The sequence below is a fragment of the Empidonax traillii genome, unplaced genomic scaffold, assembly GCF_003031625.1.
Source record: "Empidonax traillii isolate 1590-97213 ecotype Southwest subspecies unplaced genomic scaffold, ASM303162v1 scaffold574:size890810, whole genome shotgun sequence".
Taxonomy (NCBI): Eukaryota; Metazoa; Chordata; class Aves; order Passeriformes; family Tyrannidae; genus Empidonax; species Empidonax traillii.
This window is the reverse complement of record NW_020955767.1, coordinates 625,911-645,672: the sequence shown is the minus strand read 5'-3', so window position 1 is coordinate 645,672 and position 19,762 is coordinate 625,911. Positions and strand designations below refer to the sequence as shown.

The 19,762-nt window shown below is 43.9% G+C and overlaps 1 protein-coding gene across 2 annotated transcripts in view; it reads right to left on the bottom strand.

The window, feature by feature from the left end:
- SH3PXD2A (SH3 and PX domains 2A) overlaps positions 1-19,762 on the bottom strand; it is a 251,152-nt gene that overhangs the window by 126,337 nt on the left and 105,053 nt on the right. For both annotated transcript variants that reach the window (XM_027898005.1, XM_027898006.1), the window contains exons 4-5: positions 17,808-17,884; positions 8,473-8,564 (exon numbers count right to left, since the gene is read on the bottom strand). In XM_027898005.1, the coding sequence (XP_027753806.1) occupies positions 8,473-8,564; positions 17,808-17,884 (169 nt within the window). The remainder of the gene's footprint in view (positions 1-8,472; positions 8,565-17,807; positions 17,885-19,762) is intronic.

The window sequence follows — 19,762 nt, the reverse complement described above, 5'->3', positions numbered from 1 at the left end:
CAGCCAGAGCCGCTTGAGGTCTGGTGTTTTTTGGTACATCCAAAGTCGTAAAGGCACCCTGTTCCTCAAGAGACAGAAGAACAGAGCAACAGAAATCATCTTGGATGTGTGCAGCACTCCAGGGCACGGTTTCCTACTGCCACAAAAGTTTTTTATTTCTGCACTTGCTACAAGCAACACTTTAACCAGCAACAGCATTGGAAGCTGAATGCAAACCTCTGTGACGGACACAAAACATCCAGACCTGTGTATGTAAGTGCAAATCCTTTGGTGGCCCAGGGTGAACAGGCGAAGCCAGGTACACCAAGCAATAATACGATTCAGCCAAGCCAGAAATAAAACCAAGCTCTCACAACAAGAAAAAGCAGGAGGCAGCAGCTCTCCAGAGAGACCTGACTCGCTTTACCTGTTGTTCAGCACCCTTTGATTGCTAACGCTTCCTCCCCTCTCTTCAGAGGGAAGTGCCTGAGACTCTCAAAGTCCTGTTTACCGAAGAACATAACCTTTATTTCCCAGTGTTTAAGATGGAAACGCTTCACCTTAAATAAATGTGAGATGTCAACTGCACCTGGTCTGTGGGTACATTTTAAGCAATGCCTTCCCTTGTCGCACGTAGCACAGCTTAATAAAACCCCATCAAATGCAATGGGAAGCCTTACCTTGCCCCCAAACAGTTCAGAATCACACATAAAGTCACACTGGACACGTGTACATGAGAAAAACACTCTTTTTATAACCAGTGAGGCTACTGATCTCAACAGTGCTAAAAACAAAGGGACTCTCTAGATAAGCAATGTCAAAATTACACAGCAATCAACAATAGGAAGAGCAGAGCACTGAAAAATCCCATCCAACCCCAGGGGCCACTGGGGGATAATTTATCACCCTGGCAGCAAACACCCTATTGAGCACGTCTGTCCTCAGTGTCTTCCTCTTTGAAGTGGAAAAAGATTTTCATTAAACAATAGTGTGACCATATTAAATATAGACATAGCAATGACAAGCAGGATTTTTCTCCATGATATAATTATATTTGCAACATAAGCTGACTATTCTTGTCTTCCAGAGAAGTGACACACAGAGGACAAGACAGGCTATGCCAGTGAATAGAAAACCCCACCCCATCTCCTCCTGCCTGGCAGGTCACGAGCCAGTGGTAACAGATATCTCAGGGCATGCAATTAACCTGCTAGCAGGGGCTCACCAGAACAAGAAATCCAGATAAAAAGAGGAAGTCCCCATCCCTCTTCCTCTCCTCAGTTCCAGGCTTAGTCACAAAGCACAGCAGGACACTTGTCTTCTGCACAGACCTAAAGATCTCTCCTGTGTCTGTCAGCATGGGCCATTCAACCCTGTGGGTGCCCCTATTCTGGGGCAGCAAACCAAATATCATCAGTCTTTAAACAGAGAACTTCAGAAGATCCTGTGGCACGGAGCCAAACCTCTCTAGAAGTGATGGCTCAAAGACAACTGGTACCCCAAATCCTTCACAACAAGCTTGATAACCTCTGAACCCCTTTATTTTGGTTCTGCTCCGATTCCGTCTCATTAGCCCAGGTTTCCCCCCTGCCAGGTGAGTATATTTATTCCTTTTGACTTCCTAACTGGTTTTACATCTAGAAACACCAGCACAACAAGCTTTCCTGACAAATTCTGGAAATAATGTTTCTTCCAATGTTGACTGATGATTTAAAAACAAATTATTTTTCTAATTGATCATTTCTAAAACTCTATTATGTCAGGAATGGAGTTTCCTTACCAAAATCAAATCCTCTTAGCAAATTTCTGAAACCATACCTCTGCAGCCTTTCTGCAGGTACAGCAAGGACATGTGAGAGGCCTTTCCAACATCACAAAATAAATCAATGAGACAGTAAGGAGAAGATTTTCCAACCCCCTGCATTAAACACCCAACTTCTCTTCCCTGGAAGGAAGGAATTTTATGTGTTAAATATAAAGCAAACTCTTACTTTCTAATCTACAAAACAAGCATTGGCAAATTATCAGCAGTGATTGTTTCTTTAGTATAAGAACAAAAATAACTGGACAGGAAAAAAGCCGTTGAGCCAACAGGCCTGGCATTTAGTTTTTCGAAAGGCAACATCTCCACATTTCAAAACACCTCTTCAGTCATACTCTTCTACAGAGGAGAGAAAAATTTGTTTTGAATTTGTGCTCATAAACAGTGAACTAAACTACCATTTACACTACTCTTGTGTTTGGCCCCGGCAAGGCAGTGTCCGGTGCCTCTGCTGAAGCTGCTGGGTTTTGGCAGGGCTCTGATCTCATTCTCATACTGATGAATTTCGACTAAGTCTGGTTATTCTTAATCCATCCTGTGCCCATGACTTTTAAACCCTGCAGCCTGCTCATAACCAATCCAGGCATAAGCTATTTCTGTACACTTGGCCACCAGTGCCAAGTGTCAATACATTAAACTGCCTTTGCTCCTCTCAGCTCTGTGTCCTTTCACAGTCCGACCTAAAAGCATGAGCAAAGCCAAATGTGATACTCGAGGCAAGGGATAAAAGCTCTTGCTGTACAGTAACTGCAGTAACATATGCTGTTCCGACTGCCACACTTCTACAGTTTCTTTTGTAGTTGCTGAACCTATTTTATTTAACGTGCTTTCTGTTTTACTCCAAGTCTATTGATTGATATTTATCTACATATAATTTCTTTTCTCATTTTCTGCACGAGTAACAAAAAAGATTCAAATCTTTTCTCAGGAAGGCTGAGTTATTTACCGATCTCACCGAGGCTGCAGCCAGTAGCAAATTCCAGTATCCTCCATTTGATATTCCAGTACAAATCGTTAATAGGTTGCAAACAAAAGGGAAAGTCCCACATGAAACTGAAGACGAGAACAAGTAATGAAATCTGTTATTTCCTTTTTTCCATCCCTGCACTGGCTTAGTTTATTTAAGATAACGATCTCCAAGTGAGACCTTCCAAAGATCATAAGCACTGATGAAAGGCAGCACACACTGTCGGGGTATCCAGAGCCCCATCTGACAATGAGACTGAGCTCCTGCTCTCCAGGTCAGAAGGAGCACAACTGGGGATCAGCCACACTTGACTCCTCTGTTTCTGGGGCACAGGGCTGCCTGACCTCTCAGCCACAGATTTGTGACAATCCCACACTGGAAGCAGGATACTGTAAAGCACTTCTGTGATTTAGAAATTGAAAAAAACCATTTTCTCAGCAATTTTAGGTGCTGAGGCCAAGTATTTGTAGTAAATGCAGCCCTAAAACAAGCACAACTGAGAAAATAAACACAGGTGCTCTACTACACTCAGATCTCAACGAGCTGAGGTACTGAATTCCCAGTGAAATCAGTGAGATGAGTGACTAATTAGAAGTAGCCAAGCACAGTTCTTGGCAACATAAGACCTAACACGTTGTTGCATCCTTAGCTAAATCTCAGTAAAGGTGAATAAACCATTTTTTGAAAATATTAACTTTTTCTTCTCTTCAGAGCAGTGGTTTTTAACTGCCTTATCATGTCATCATCTTTATTGAGTGCTTTTCCTGTTCCATATTTAGTAATTTACTTCCTGGGGAGGAGGAAAAAAAATCACAGAAAACTAAAACCTCCATCTTTTCTCTGATTTTGCATTTCTTAGGGAAATCAATTACCATTCTGCATTTCTGAAGTGGAATGAATTTCCCAAATAAAATGCGTGCATTGAGAAGTCATCATAACAGTGCCAAGTGCAGACTGTAACACCAATTGTCATCAAATGGTGCTGACCACATTCCTAAAGGATGTGGAAATGATCTGTACTGTAAGTCCTATAAAAAAAGAGCAATCACAAAAAAAGAATGTCAGCTTTTCTCATAACACATCTGCTCAGAGGCTCAGCAGTCCAATGTGTTAGGAAAAACCATTCAAAAGGGATGAAATATAAGCGAAATACAAGAAAATAAATATAAGTGATGAAATGTAAGAGAAAATATTTTCATAATAACAAACAAATAAGAATAAATGTGGATATTTTACACATGAACAACTTTCCTCCTCTGCCAATAGGTAACTGAATTATTATTATTACAATACATTTGAGAAATAGAAATATTTGTATGTAAACACAGCCATGCTCGTATATAGAAAAAAAGGTGTATTAGGGAACTGTGCTTTAGCACCAGCAGGCTCATAAACTAAAGCAGTTTCCTTAACATGGTCACTGCATTACCCTGGCAACTTCTTTCCAGGGTCATTATCAGGACATGTAATACATGAAGAATAAAGGGAGAATGCAGGTTCCACTGCCTGGCATCAGAGTATCTGAGTGTTACACCAATATTTATGCAATAAAGATAGGATCAGTAAAGCTCATGGCTACAGACCACAATAATTTCTGTTCTTTAGTAAAGGCACCTTCAGTATTAAATCCATTTTCTCTATCAACCCTCGTAACATTATGGTGTATACTTAGTAAGTCCTCTAGTTTTTCTGGATTTGCATATTGTTTGAAAATCGTGTTATGATTCTTCCAGGCAAAATATTCTCAGATATTGAACACTGCTTTAAATTCAGCTGTGAATATTATTAATGGTAGTTTAAACAGAAATCTTCTTTGAGCCCGCATGCATTTCTGTAAGGGGAATATTGGAGAACTGAATCCTTGGCTCTTGATCTGCTTTTTAGACTAGGTCTAGACCCAGAAAGAAAAAACAAACTCTCACAAGAGTGGTCTGGCTGTGATATTTTGAACCTATCTACAAAAAAGCCCTAAAACCAGTGGACCATATGCAGTGTCTAATTGATTAATCCTACTCTTTGGATACTTCTGTTATTTCTAGTAAAAAAGAACCATTAAAAAAATTGGTTTCTGAGGTTTTGTTTATTGACTGTGAGCCCTGGCCTGACCTCAGCCTTGAATTTAAATCCCCAGTAGAAATCTGAAATTAATCCACCTCTGTTTTAGCTATCAATAATTATAATTATTAACAGGAGTATCCAGTAAATGAATGGCTTTCATAAAAAAAGAATAAAATAAAATAAAAATGCACTTCCTTCTCACTTTACAATGTCTCTTCCCATAGCATTGTCTCTTCCCATAGCATTGTCTCTTCCCATGGCAGCGCAGAATCTGGTCCTTACATGGGCATGGTAGAAGACACAAGCCCAGCCTTGTGCCTACAGACACTGATGTTTGCTCAAACACTAAAATGCCACATATTAGAAACCTAAGCAGTTGAAAGCTGCTCCTCCTGTACCAGGGTTGAAGGTTTGATGCTTGATTCCCCTGCAGCTAATTCACAGAGTGGAGCGATGCAGCTGCCCTGGGAACACTGGCACTGGAGCTCCAAACCCTGCCTTGCTCATCAGTGCTCCTGTGGCCTGAAGCTCCCTTGAAAAGGCCATGCTCCTTGAAAAGGGAGCTCCCAGACCGTTCCACAGAGGAATTTAGTGTCCTCCTATAGTCTGTCCCATGCAGCATTAAGGAAACCTGCTGCTGGAAGCTATCTGACCTGGAGCTATTTCCATAGGCAGCAGCAGGCTCAGAGGAGACTGTCAGCCAGTTCAAACACTGAGATTTCTTGAGACATGTCTCCAGCTCTCTGCCTGTAAGCTACTGTACCCAGGAGACGTTTAATGGGCTGAAAAGAATACCTTCTGCCTATTGTCACAGGACTCAAAAGCCTGGATCATCACCAAAACAGGAAACAGAAAACCTAAGCTGTGAATCCAACCGAACAAATTGGCTGGATTAATACAGTGTTGGGAAAGCCCTGCTTTTATTACAGCTGGACTGTGTGTGCTGCTCAGCGCTGAGGGCAATCAGAGCACGGCAGCAGTAGGAAATGACTCTGTGGGGAGCAGCTGGCAAGCCAAACACGGCATAACCAAGAGAGAACTGCACAAGGAAGCATGGAGGAGGCAACGGTAGGGCAGATGAGGGGTTGTAAGGAAGAAGCCAGGAACACATTTGGAAAAGTGCCTAAAGGACAATAGGGGAATTTGGGTTTCTTTCAGGACAAGAGGAACAGGAGCGAAGGGCACAGCTTTGCGGCTGAATTACAGCACCAATACATAGATTAGTGCAGCACCCCAAGTCACAGATCAGCAGTTAAAGGCATGGATACCTCTCTCACATCCCACCTGCAAGGTAAACCAGACTTTTTTGTGCCTCCTCCCTTGAAGTTTAAGCTTCCACGTTCTTCTGTCTGGAAGCAAATGCTCCATCACCGCTCTGCAGACATGTAATAAGCCAATGGACTCTCTGGGATCAGCAACCCAAATGCCCATGGGATTAAGGCTACACTCCTGAAAATCAGTTAATTAAACTCTAGGTCAAGCGTTGTCTTATGAGGCCAGGCAGCTGCAGAAAAACTGAGTATAACAAGTGAATAAACTGGGATTTCTCTGGCTGATTGTGCTCCTTCCTGCAGTGCCTGCTAAGGTTCAGAATAGCCCTGGAGGTGTCCTTCCCCTGGACCCTACACAGTGGTCCAGTGAGCCTCAGATCTCCTCCCTTCCCCCTCAGTTCATAGAAGAAAAACACTGAGATGTTTCCATTGGCTTTTACATCATCTTTTTGTAGAGACTAATCTTCAGTTTCAACAATACATCTTTTGTGAAGCACTCTCAGCAGAAACCTTAGACACCTTTTCTAAGATCTGTTTGCTTACAGAAGACGAGGTAGGATTTGTTTAAACCCAGCTAGATTAATGTCTTGCAGACATTAGTGAAGCGAGATTTAATCAGGTTATTGCTCTACATTTTCCAGGGAAATAAATCACACTTATTACTAGGTTGGAATAGGATGCAAGGCTTGGGCTGAGAACATTTAGTCTTTTTTTGTTTTTCCGGAGGGGAGTGAAGGGATAACTTGAAAATTGCTGCAAGGCTGTCGAATTGGGAACTCAGCAAAAGGTCCTCAACAACTTGGAGGTGGGAAAAGGGAAAGCAACCAGTGCAAGTCTGGGCGTGGGGTTTGGTGCCAATCCCCTTCCTTGCAGAGGCGCTGTAAGATCTGTATTAGCATAGAAAGCAGTCAGGAGCTTAAAGCAGACTCCCAGTGTCCATTTGAGATTCTCCAGCTGAACTCCTCTGTAGCTCTTGGGACCTCACTAATCTTCTGAGTGTCTGTTTCAGCCTGGCCCATGGGCACGTCTCTGCATCGGGGGTAGTTGTGTGACCAAGCACCTTTTGCAAATATACTTACAGACCCTAAATGAAAACTGATAATCAGCAGGTCTCAGAGTGTGGGCTTACCTTGTTGCAATGATTTCCAAGTCTGCAATATATGTTCAACAATGTACAAGCAACTGTATTTTTTCATGCCAACATTTTTCTAAAACAAGGCTGACTAGGAAACAAAAATAAAGCAGCTCTTTATCCAGGTTTTGATTGAAAAACTGCTCTTTTCCTCATTCAAGAAACAAAAAAAGACTTTGCTCTCAGCTTTACCAGCAGTGGTTTTTTTCAGTACGCTTGTTAATGCATCCCCCCCTTGTATAAAACTATGCATGTGCAGGAGACAAAGTTTGGGAAATCACATTGTAAAGGTTCTCTCCCTTCTACCACCATGGGAACAGAGAGCTGAAGCCAATACAAATCTTTCCACTTAGTAAAGGTTTGCGTGCTTATAAGTGCCCAAAACCCAAGAGCTTTACATACATTTCCCCTTATCCAATTGGCTGTGCAAACACTGGAGAAAGCAAATTACGGTAATGCAGCCTGCAATCAGTTTCAAATCATGCAACAAAGCAGCAAAAAACACAATGGGATCAAGTCAAAATCATATTATGGACCACAATAAAACATCCTGTTCAGTATGAAGGAGAAAAGGAAATACCAGGCAAGGTAGCACTGTTGCTTGTAAATACCCTTCTGCCAACGCTTTCCCTGGATAAATTAGTCCTCTGAACCCTAACTGCATTAGCATGAATCAGCCTGTCTGCTGCAAGGTAAAGGCTGCAAATCTGTTTAATGTGTTTAATGGGAACTCTTTTGTCTGCTTTTTCTTGGCTTCCTGCTTAGAAAGAATAGACTCTCTAGAGACGATTTTGGATCTGGACCACAGTCTTCCTCCCTTCAGATAACTAAGTATCTCTGGGCAGGAGTACATTTAAAGAAGCAGCTGGTAATTATTAGCCAAGTGCTTACTGGAAGGATTTCCCCCTGCTATTGAGCCAATGCTTTTGGGAACTAAATGACTCTTTGGTGATAACTATCAGGTAAAACCCACAAGCCAGGGGAGGTTCCCTCATTAGAACCATCAGCAAGAAACAATGCGAAGGTGGGTGGAGGATGGCTGAAAATTGTGATTGAGGGTTGCTTGACTCCCTTGTCCTCCACACACCCGATGTTGTGCGTAACTCCTGGGCATTCTCCAGGTAGTGCTTGAAAGCTACAAAATCAGTTCCCACACCTACACTAGTAATAAAAACAAATGACCTTTTCCTTCCAGCTAATCAAAATGTACTGGGCAGCACTGGAAATCCATCACAGCACTTACTCCTTTGGAGGGTTAAGGTCTTCCGGGCGAGCCTCAAAGAACCTGAAGACTTCATCGCACTGTGAAATATGAGGAGGAAGCCGAACCAGCGCCTGTAAAACAAAACAGGGAGGGAGAAGCACTTAGAGAAGTCAAATTCAAAACATGGCCTCAAACACCTAAGCTACCAAGCAAGAGGCAAAACAGTCCTGTTGGGGGGAGAGGAATACTAACAGAAAGCATCACACCTGGCTACTTACCTGAGAAGAAAGGAAACATTATGCCTTCACTGCAAATGTCAAGTAGGATGCAAGGAATTCAGAGAAGCAATGATTCTTAGAGTCAGCCAATGTAATTTTTCTGCCATGTGAACAAGAGCAGAATTTGGTCCACGTGCAAAACCATGACATTGAGTAGATAAGAGTTCTGTGGCTGGGATAGTCTCTGTGACATGGGCCGGGATAGCACCTCAATCAATGGGCTTACAGGCTTTGTGTCAATGCACACAAATTCAAGCAGTGAAAAACAAAGCTTCCATTAAGCACTGTCAACGGAAAAAGCAAACATTTGCTTAAAAAAAAAAAAAATCCCATAACCAAACCAAACAACACTTTGCTCCTAAACTAACAGGAAAGGAAGTTTGATTAAGCGTCTGGAAAAAAAACCCAACCAAACAAAACCAAACCACAGAGAGGCTATTTCTGCGTGAAGAAGGTTTTACAGCACATCCTGGCTAACAATGTCCAGGCACTTGCCACGGCACAGGTACACTGTGCTTGTCACGTTCAGCAGCAGTTATGTACAGTCAACTACACTATGTCGAAGTGTACTGGAAAGCGAGACTTTAAAACAACAAGACAAGCACACAAGGCAGAAACGTGCTATGAATTTGCTATTTAGAATCTATAGCTTGGTGGTACCAAAAGAGGCCAAAAAGCTGTCCCCAGCCAACATGGGGGGGACTCTGAGATTGCCTCCAGAAATGTCAAGCAGGAGCAGAAAAGAGGCTGGACTTCACCTCCTCCTGTGTTACGTTGAAAATAGGCCACAGGTTAAATATAGACCCAGCTTCTTAAAGTTGCTGTAAACCTGTTTGAGAAAATTAGATTGTCTGGCTCTTCTGCTAGTTGAAAGTAGGACAAACAATCTTGAAAGATGGATGAAAAACTGCACCAGAGCTAAATGAAGATGCATTACGGCAAACAGGTTATACTAACCATGAGACTGATCTTGGTCAGACACACCAGAAGGCCCAGCCAAAGCACAAAGGCAGGACAGGGCAGTTGGTTACCCTTACAGCTGTTTTTGACCATGTTTTAGAAAGTGGCTAGATTTGTTTCCAAGTCCACTTTTGCTTGGGGAAATGAAGGAAAAGAGTTGAAAAAATACTGCTCTGAAACTGAAGGTCTCCAGTATTAGATGGTGGTGTCTTTTTTTGAGGTGGTCAGAAATTCAAAGTCAAGTGCTTCCACACCTACAGCTCTCCTTTCCGTGGTGGAGGGATAACATAAAAACACTAGGAAAATGCATCTGGTATCACTAGGCCTGTGACAAATGAGGTCCTGGCCCTTGGTCACATAGAACTGCACTACAGAGCAGATGAAGATGCCTTGCAATGAGGAAGCAGCATCAGATACAGAAGCTGTACAACAGCTTAGTGGGTCCAAGTGCTGGGGCATGCACTAACACAGGATGAAATGTAACAGTAGGAAAACTCAAGCACTTTTTTGAGAACTAAGGATGCCCTGGTCCCCACTGCTATCTGTTCAATCTTGCCTAAAAACGCAGCAAAGGTGAGAGTTCTCTGCTCTTATTTCTACCGTACATAAACACACACATCCAGCTGGCAAATTAGGACTAATACTGGAACGTCAGGAACTGCCCAGGAACACTAATGATCACAGCATGTTGAAAGAGAAATGCCTCAGCAGCATGGGCTAACAAGGACATAGACAACTTAAAGCATGTTTTATTCATTTGCATCTCTAGCAGGAGACAGATGTACACAGTGAAGCAATACTGTCTAACCAACAGTGGATAGGGCTGAGATTTAGCAATGGCTCTCTTATTAACACCCTTCTTGGTCAGGGCAGGTTACTTAACCTCTTTCCATGAAATTCAGCTGGGATATATCTTCAGTTATCCCCTTACAATGCTGAGCAATAACACTTACCTAATCTGCAGAAAGGTTAGGAGGTTCAGATATTCAATATCTACAGTGTGTTTTGAAATCCCAAAGGGCTCGATCTTGCACAGTCAATGGGGCAAGAGCAAGCCCTGCAAATGATACGTATCATTACTAGAGAAACACAAATACCCAAGTTGTACCCATGGCGGGGGGTCTCGGACATCAGACGCCTTCTCAAAGAGTCACCACTTCCCTACAGGTCACAGGTGCTCACCCTTCCCAAGGACCAAGCTCCACATATCAGTACTGAGCTGGACCACAGAGCGGGTTTTCAGTGATGGAGGAACACAAATCCTACCAAGCTGCAGTGGAGATTTTTAATTTCTAAATCAAGGGAAGCTTTAGGAAATCTGAATCCCCTGAATCAGTGTTTGGCTGCCTGGAAATCTCCAGAAGCACTGTGGTCCTGCTGAGATGAAGGCGGATAACTGCAAAGCACCTCCATGACTCCAGTCCTTTGCAGGGAATGGATAAAAATCAGCCAAAGTCATTTCCACATCCAGCCATCCACCTTCCCACCCCGGGGCAGGGCTGGCTCTCCTGCTTCTGAATCATCTCCCAAAGTGCTGCAATTTCCAGCCCTGTGCAGAGAGATGGACTGAAATCCACCCCATAGTAACTTGCCATTGCATGTTTTTTGGGAAGCTCAGGTGTATAGTCCAGCCCATCAATTTCTACTTGTTTTTCTTAAGGAACAAAACCCTAAGAAGTGGTATGAAAGGGTAAAAGAGTGCAAACAAGAGTACAGAACCAGTCAGAATTCATCTATTAATTTTGGATAGCAGCAGGGAGAAGCAAGGCTCTTTAGAGAAACAAATGTGTCTTCAGCAAATACACAACATCTGCCCAGGAACAAGCCAAGGCCAAGGGGATTCCAGCAAGCAAACAAAAAGTGCATTCAGAGGATGAGGGACACCACTGTTACTCTGAAAGGGGAAAATGCAAGTTTCTGGCATTTCTAGCAAGACAGAGCTGCAACAGCCTGACGGAAACACTACAGCGCCAAGGAGAGAAGTGTAGAGACAAAGAGGAAAACAGATGGTAAAAGGACAGAAAGGACAGGGAAGTGACATTCTTCTGGGGATGTGGAAACCAGAGGTAAATGCACACAGCTACAATCAGCAAGCATCCAGAAACAGCAAGGAACTTGCACAGGAAAGGTGAGAGATAAAAAGTGCCAGCCTTGCACAACCATCAAGTATTATCAGTAACAGCATGTTTCCTTGCTCGGACGTACACTGCTCAGCCCTCACGTGCTCCATAGGAGACAGGCTTGGATGTGCTATTCCAGTCTGGAATGACGCCTGTCTCTCTATATTACAGGTTACAGACAGTCTCACAGAGCAGATGACTCGAGAAGCTGTATCATCAGGCAGGGCATGAACAGGCAGCCCTCGGTGCTGGGGAGGGAGGGCTGCTCACACAGCACCAGCCCAGCTGCAGGAAGGCTGCTGGGTGCCACACACGGCATTCGGAGCCAACAGAGCACCAAGTGCAGGCAGGGGGTCATGGCTTAAGGTTACATGAACTGGAAAGAGCTCTGTGGGGCTGTATAACAGCTCAAAGGCTTCATGGAACACATGCACATGGGTATAAAACCCTGCAGGCACTTGTAGCGACGCATTGAGTGCTGTGGGTTGCATTTATACGGACATATTTATAAAATACTGGCTACAAACAGGCATAGGGATGGATAAACAGCACATGTGTAGGTGTGTGTGTATGCAGGCACAGAATGATATTCACCCCACTGAACTTCATGCATCTTAAATGGGAGACTGGTCACATTTGTCTATGAGCTTGTACAATCATTAGAGAAAGCACCTTCAGGGGGTGCTTTGTCTAACTCTCTATGGATGTCTGGCTCTTGACAGGGTGAATCACTGATTGTCTCCACGCAGTCTGTTGAGGCACTTCAGATGCACAGCTTTTAGATCCCTAATGTCCAGCTCTGCACACAAATACAGAGTCAGCTCACAGTAATGCATGGTTATGACTCTCTGACTTTTCATGTAAGTTCTCCATTGTTTATAATTTTCATTAACATTAATCACTAGTGCCAGATGTTTGGGAATGGTCATGAGTCCAGCACGGGGGAAGGTGCAATTAAAATAGATAAGTTCTCAGGACAAAGAAATAAATTGTTTCATCTATGTGAAAACACCTTCTGTTTGGCTGAGAGCTTCAGGTAACTCTGAGCTTGAATTAAAGCACTGAACTATGGAGGGTGGATGGCAAACACTGATAGGCAGGCAGAGAGGTGGATGAAGAGTGCATGGTAGTGACTCAGACTGGAGAAGAAGTGGGAATAAATAAAGAGCAGAGTTTTGGAAGTAACTGGAACATATAAGGTCTTCTGGCATGGAAGGACCACAAGCCAGGCCCCACTCCAGGTGCTGAGAAGGGTGTTGCAAATAACTAACCCTCATAACTACAGCCAGTCTAAGTGCGTCAGGATTCTGAAATGTAGATTAAAAAAATACAGATAAAGTTTGAAGGTATTTCATTTAAACTCTCATTCTTAACTGGGACTATCACTCCATCTTCGATGAACACTAGTTTAGTTGTACAATGGATAGAGAGAAAAATGTCTGTGTACCTGTCTCGACAGGTTCAAGAATTAAACCTTGAGAGAAAGGCATGACTGAGAGACCAAGAGGGAGGTAATTATGTTTTTGAAGTATGGTCTTTCAAATAGTGAACATTAATAAAGGAATGGCCAGTACTTCCTGGAATGGATGTGACTTGCTCATTTAATTTTTATTTAGGTGGTGTCTGTTTGGGTACTCAACCTTCACTACAGAAAACCTCTAAGCTTCTACTTAAAGCCACATCTAGTTGGGAAAACATGAAGGCATGTGACAAATCCAGGTAAATGTTTGTGACAATGGGACTTCAAATCTTAAGATCTTCCCTGCACAAAGACGCTTCCCTCAACTAGGATCAACATGCACAAATGCACAAGTCAGTAAATGCTGGCCAGAATCTTCCCAGGGAGTTGGGTAAGAGGAGATCGGTATTTTTGTGAACCGCTGACCTGAGAGGTCTTTCTTGAATACAGGATGGTACATACTGGACAAACACTCACCAGAGGTGTGTTTGGGAGATCAAAAGGTTCATAAATAAAATACCACCGGGAAGGGAGGCCTATGAATTTGCCCTTTCTTTCACATTGGCAAAAATTCCTAAACAGATTAAGAAAATCATGCCCAATGAGCCCAGAAGACCTTAAATCACACTAAACTAATTCCAAGCCTACAGTTAAAAGGGAAATCATCCAGAGATACCAATTCCAGTGGGCAGCACACTGGGAAAACACAGTTTGTTTGGTAACTCACTCAGGTTACCAGTAAGGACATCCAGCTCCTGCACTTTCAAGTTTACAGACAAACAACTTCTGGAAATCTTCCTCTATGTATCCCACTCCTCCTGTTTTCATTGCAACTTCAAAGTTTCTTGCAGCCTTAGGAAAATCTCTGGCCTAGTCACCCCTCTGATGGAATTTCTCTAAGCTAGTACAATGCAATGAGGAGTCACCCAGGCATGAGTGGTACAGAGGGCCAGAGGGATCATGCCCCTGATATGGAACATTCTGCAGACCTCCCCTTGCTGTCAAGTATCCCCACAAATTCTCAGACAGCCTCTGCTGTCCGCAGGAACAACAAACACATCCACACAGCAGGAGTCAAACCTGCTTCTCAGCCATGCAAATCACCAGGCTCTGACAGAGACAGTCTGCAAAAACAACAAATGGTCAAACATTTGCACCCTTCATTTACCAGGGTCCATCTGTGTTTTGTCTTTCCAGGACAGGTGAAACGGATGGAGGACCCTCATCTTGCAAAAAAATTACCATGAACTTTGCACCCGGAACCTGCCTCTCTCCTCTGCTTCCTCACAGATGCCAGTGGACAGAGGTCTATTGTTTCATTTATTCGTTTTATTATCCCATTGCAGATTTATTCAATCAACTTCACCCACATCATTCCAGCATAATTCTCTAAATTTTTCAAAATTGTCAGCCTACACATTTTAGGACTAGCATGGGACATAAGCTTTGAACCCTTACAGAAGCAGAACCGAACTTGTGAAAATAATGCTCTTGCTCTACAGTTCTATACAATTCTCTAATGAGTCAAAATGTCTACTGGACAGGGGATGAAATGCAGAAAATGGGTAACACTTCCCAAGAGGTGGGAATGATCCCACTCTTGAGTCATGCACATGCGCCAGTACCTGCTACAGAGTAAGGAACAATAGTGAGCAATATTATTTTATTAGGAAAAAATATTTTGTCTTCTTACAGCAAGAGAGGATTCATTAAATTTCACCTCAGCTTTCCAGAAACTAGCACCGGAGCTAAGCAAGTCACTCAGTCAGCACAGCTGAAGGGAGAGAAACCCTCTGTCTGATTTAGGTTGGTAAAGTGAGGCCACTTTGGTTCGGATTCATCACCTAATTTTCTACTCCCATTTCCCAGTTTTTGGTCATTCCTAGGTAACTGCATATCAGAATTGAAAAGGTTACAGTAAGGTTACAAAGGTCATGTTCCCAGAAACCTTGTAAGTGGTGTCCTTCAGTGAAGGTATTCCTGAATTTTGAGTCTTTGCTAAGCTCCAGAGATGAAACTCTGTCCTCACAGAAGGTCAGTAGCAGAACTACCATCGACTTCACTGTACCACGAATCACTCCTTCTACAAGCTGTTTCCCTAAGTTCTTTGTACCTTTGATGTATAGTGCCTGATTTTCATATTATTTTCAGTCTTGTTGACTTTCATATCCTATGGCAGGTTTGGAACAGCAATAACATGTGACAATATTCTCTGAAGAAACACCAATTGGATGAACCATAAACGTTCAAAAGAAAAACTTCTTCTCATAAACTGTGAGACTTCTAAAGGTTGGGAGAGGTATGAGTTGTAACTCTCAGGTCCCTCTATTTACACAGGTTGCCAACTATGTGGTGCAGTTTAAAAACTACTGGCTATGTCCTGTGCCAGACAATGGTGTGACGAGCTACCATCGTCATTTACTCTCTGCAATTAGCAGGAAGATGAAGCAAAAGGCAAAGAAATCAGCTTATAAGTGGATCTGATGAGAGGCAGGACATCACAGTTACTTCTATACTGTTTTTGAAGAGTGGGCACAAACCTATCTATCATCCACACTGGACACAAAGTAATGTCCAGGCATGAATTTAGACTCAAATGCAGGGGATGGGAAAAAAAGAAGCTTGGCATTCCTTTACTTTCCAGCACTGGCTGAAGGGCCAACCCCCTTGCAGCCCAACTCAGTCACAACCATGGTCATACACTCTCCAACAAGACACATCCCTGGGGAATGGAAGAGTTAGCCAGGGCCTTCTTTCTTTAAAGGCCTGACACCCCATGAAGAAAGACACTATGGAGGATCAGCCCTCTTGAAGCACTCACACAGACATCCTGCTCAAGTTTTTCAGTGACTATAAGCCTTGCTCTCCAATCCCATCCAGACTTAAACACCTTCTACTTTGAAGTACTGAGGCAAATTAAATACAAATTACAGTTATACACAAATGAAATAAAAAGACACTACATCAGGCACAAAAAGCATATGAGCCAGAGACCACTGGAAGCTGGGATAATATTCTGGAGAAGTCATTAGAGGTTGGTCATACTCAGTGCTGAGCACCACTGTCACTGCTGCTGGGAAAGGGAAACGCTGGGCTGGGGGAAACTGGGCTAATCCGACCCGGTTGGGTTTATGTTCACAAAATCAGCACCTATTAATACATAGATTAAGTAAAAAGCTTGGCTTCAGGGAAGCATCAAGCCATGTCTGGGCAGCAGCAGCAGATCTGAACCAAAGTGAAACCGTTCTATAATTCTCTGCTTCTGTGACCTGAGCCAGACTTCTCCAGAAGAGAGGAAAGGAAATGAGAGCAGAAATCCCAGCACCTCGGTGTCAGCAAATGTGCCAGCAGCTGATGCCACAACACATCCCTCAGCCATGACCAGGGGAGCACCGGCAGGCCTGGCCGGGTCAGGGCAGGTCTGTCTGGAGCACAGACAAGAGGGTGACAGAGAACTGGCTGCCCCCACAGCACAAGTCACTGCTTTCTCCACCACGCATCTGTTGGGTGAACCCTGACACCAGCCAGCCCTCACCGCTCCTGTCGCCAGCAGTTCCTGTCTGAAGGAGGCGGCTGGGGACTCAGGGAAACCCTGCATATTTTGAAGAGAGCCATTCAGCTCCCAGCAGGAAGACAGTGCGTTAATTGTCACACAAAAAAAGCCTGATCTTATGAGATAAGACTTTAATGAAGCTTCCTTGCCCCGGGGGTGCAGATGGCATGGGTTACACCACCAGCCCCCAGCATGCCTCAGGCACTTTGGCAATCTGCTTCCAATTTTGCAGGAGCAAATGTCTGACTGGAGAAGTTCTTGGGAGTGCATTTTTTTCCCCTCCACCTGCTCCTCTGGCTTTCCAAAAATGGAAAGAAAACCTCATGGGAAATAAGAGAGGAAGTCTCCGGTTTAAATTATGCACTGACGTGCTTAATACTTCTACAAAACCTGGGAATCCTCCTTGCTTAGAAACAACTTTTAATCTACTGACAGAGGATTAATTAGCATCATATCATAAACTCTAGGTTAGAAAGGAAAGATTAAGTGACTTAATATTCTTCTCAACAGAGCTGTGCTTTTCTGTCCTGCAATAAATTTCCAGGCTTTCACTCATCAGGAGAAGCACTCCTGGAGGACACTGGTCCACCCTCAGTCCTGCACCAGCCGGCACTGTCCTCATGTGGCACTGGGGGACGGACAGACAGACAGAAAACAGTAAAAAACCATCATCTTAGTTGTGCTTCTCTGCCTGCTCAACTCCTGAGTCATCCTGGGTGATGTCGAAATAAAATCCACATTTAGGGCAGATGAAGCTTAGAGCCTTTACTGAGAAAATGAGGCACCAACCCAGTGCATAAAGTTTGCATGGGAAAATGCTACAAGGACCCTGGGAGCAAACAGCATCCTGGTTCCACCTGCCCTGTTAGTCTTGGTGGTGTTTGGGAAGAACCATCTTCCCTGTGATAGACTCAACACACTGCCTGTCAGCAATATCCATCAGGGAAAGCCCAGCACTGAGCCCCCACAGATCAGGGCTGCCCGGCACTCCTCAGAGCTCTTACCCTGCAGTACTCGTCGATGGGCTTTAGCCTCTTCACAGCTACGTCTCGGACATGGCTCCTCCGGAACAGAATCTTGCCTAAGGAGGGAACAGATGAAAGTGGAAGGTTAGGGGCATCAGCTGCCATGTGGGATAGCACAACAGCACCAAGCAGAAGGGTCAGCAGACAGGGTTCCATCCCTGGCTCCAACCGTGGCTGTCGGCAGTGCCAGCGGCCGAGCTCTGCAACCCCATTATGTTCCCAGCTGAGAAGTCCCAGTGCTTGAGAGGTTCACACAGCTGCAGCTCTGTGTGAGTGCAGCCCCCCATCACTACAAGTCACGCAGGATGGCACACTTGAAGGAGGCGTGAGCAGCAGATCCACTCCTGCCCTCAGAGCAATCTGCACAGAAAGGCACTGCAGGGCAGGTCGCAGAGGGATGTGGGACAACAGCAATTACAGCAGCGTCCATGGCACTCCTTGAAGCTGGATGCTGCTGGTCTTAAGTTTGCACAGGAAATGCAGCACATGGCCAAGAACTACCAAAGACACAGCAGCTCTGTAAACCCTTGGTGACTGCCACCAAAGCCCTGCTTGTATGAGCCACCGGAAGGAAGTCTCTACATAAGAGACTAATGGGACAGAGGGAGTTTTTCTGATTTCATCCTGTAGATAACACAAAAGGACTTGGTTCCCTTTTAGTGATGGCACCATCCTGGAATGGACCGGCACTATGTTTGTTATGACTCGTCACTACTTCAGGGTTACTTTGGCATGTTGGTGCTGGCTGTGCAGGAAGCATTGCTGGGGTGGGTAGGCTCCACCTACTTCCCAGTCAGCTGCCTCCCACTGTGGATGCTCCAGCCCTTTCAGGCAGGCAAACCACACACCCAGCTCACAAGCAAACACAAGGCTGTTAGTGACAGAGCCCTTATAAATCTGCAGAGAGAAACCAAATAACAGAAGAAAAATAAACAAACTCTTTTTTTGAAACTAAAAAAAAATAACAATCTCCATGTCCTTACGGGATGACATTTCTGCAGGCAGTTAAGATTAAATAAACGACTGGGGTTTGTGTGAAACTGATTGTAACAAAGTTTATCAAAATAATCTAGGAGCTGAGTTTCCCCACACACAAGGATGTCATAGAGTTGGTATTTTTTTGGCTAGAAAGGATTATATCTTCATATCCTTTTTTGGTGATTTTCTTCCCTTTTCCTTTTGTGCTGTATTTCTTTTAATGTAACGAGACAAGAATAAATTATATGTTCTCCTTGTGGTGGAATAAAATAGTATCTGCCAGCATTATTTAGTCCATGAAATGTCCATGTAAAAAAACCCTCGGCATATATACCACTCCCTGCTGCAAACTTCTGCCAACAGGCAATTAAGATACTCATCCATAGATCAAGAGATAAGAAAATGGACTAGGAAATCAAATCAGATCCAAAATCTGAATACGTGGCTTTGACTTTGTCATGATTACACAAACTGAGAGGTTAATGAAACTGCAGCCCTTAAGAGTGCAGTAGCAGAGGCCCTAAACCCTCTGAGACACTGCCCCTTTTGGTTGCCTTTTCCTACATAGCTGCTAATCTAGAAAGTGTTAAAGCCTTTTGTTTCAGACAGGAGAAAGTGGTTTATCTTCATCCCCAATTCTGGCAACAAAACAGTTTGCCCTGTGAGGTAAAGCCATTTCCTGGTGCCATAAATTTATCTCTCTGGGTTCCCTGTGGTTATCTCATTACTAAGCTGGTGTTGAGCCATCCCTGTAGGCTGTGATGCCATGAGGTCAGAGAGCACAGGGGAAACCTTCAGTTGGTGTCTGAGACGCTCATCTGGGCTTGAGCAATTTAGTGAAAAGCTGCTTGGGGAGTAAAGTGGCACTCCCATCTCCCTGCACTGATCCACTCTGGACACACCAAAACATTCCTGCTTTCCTGCTTCTCTGTCTAGAGAGGAATTACCTGCCCTTC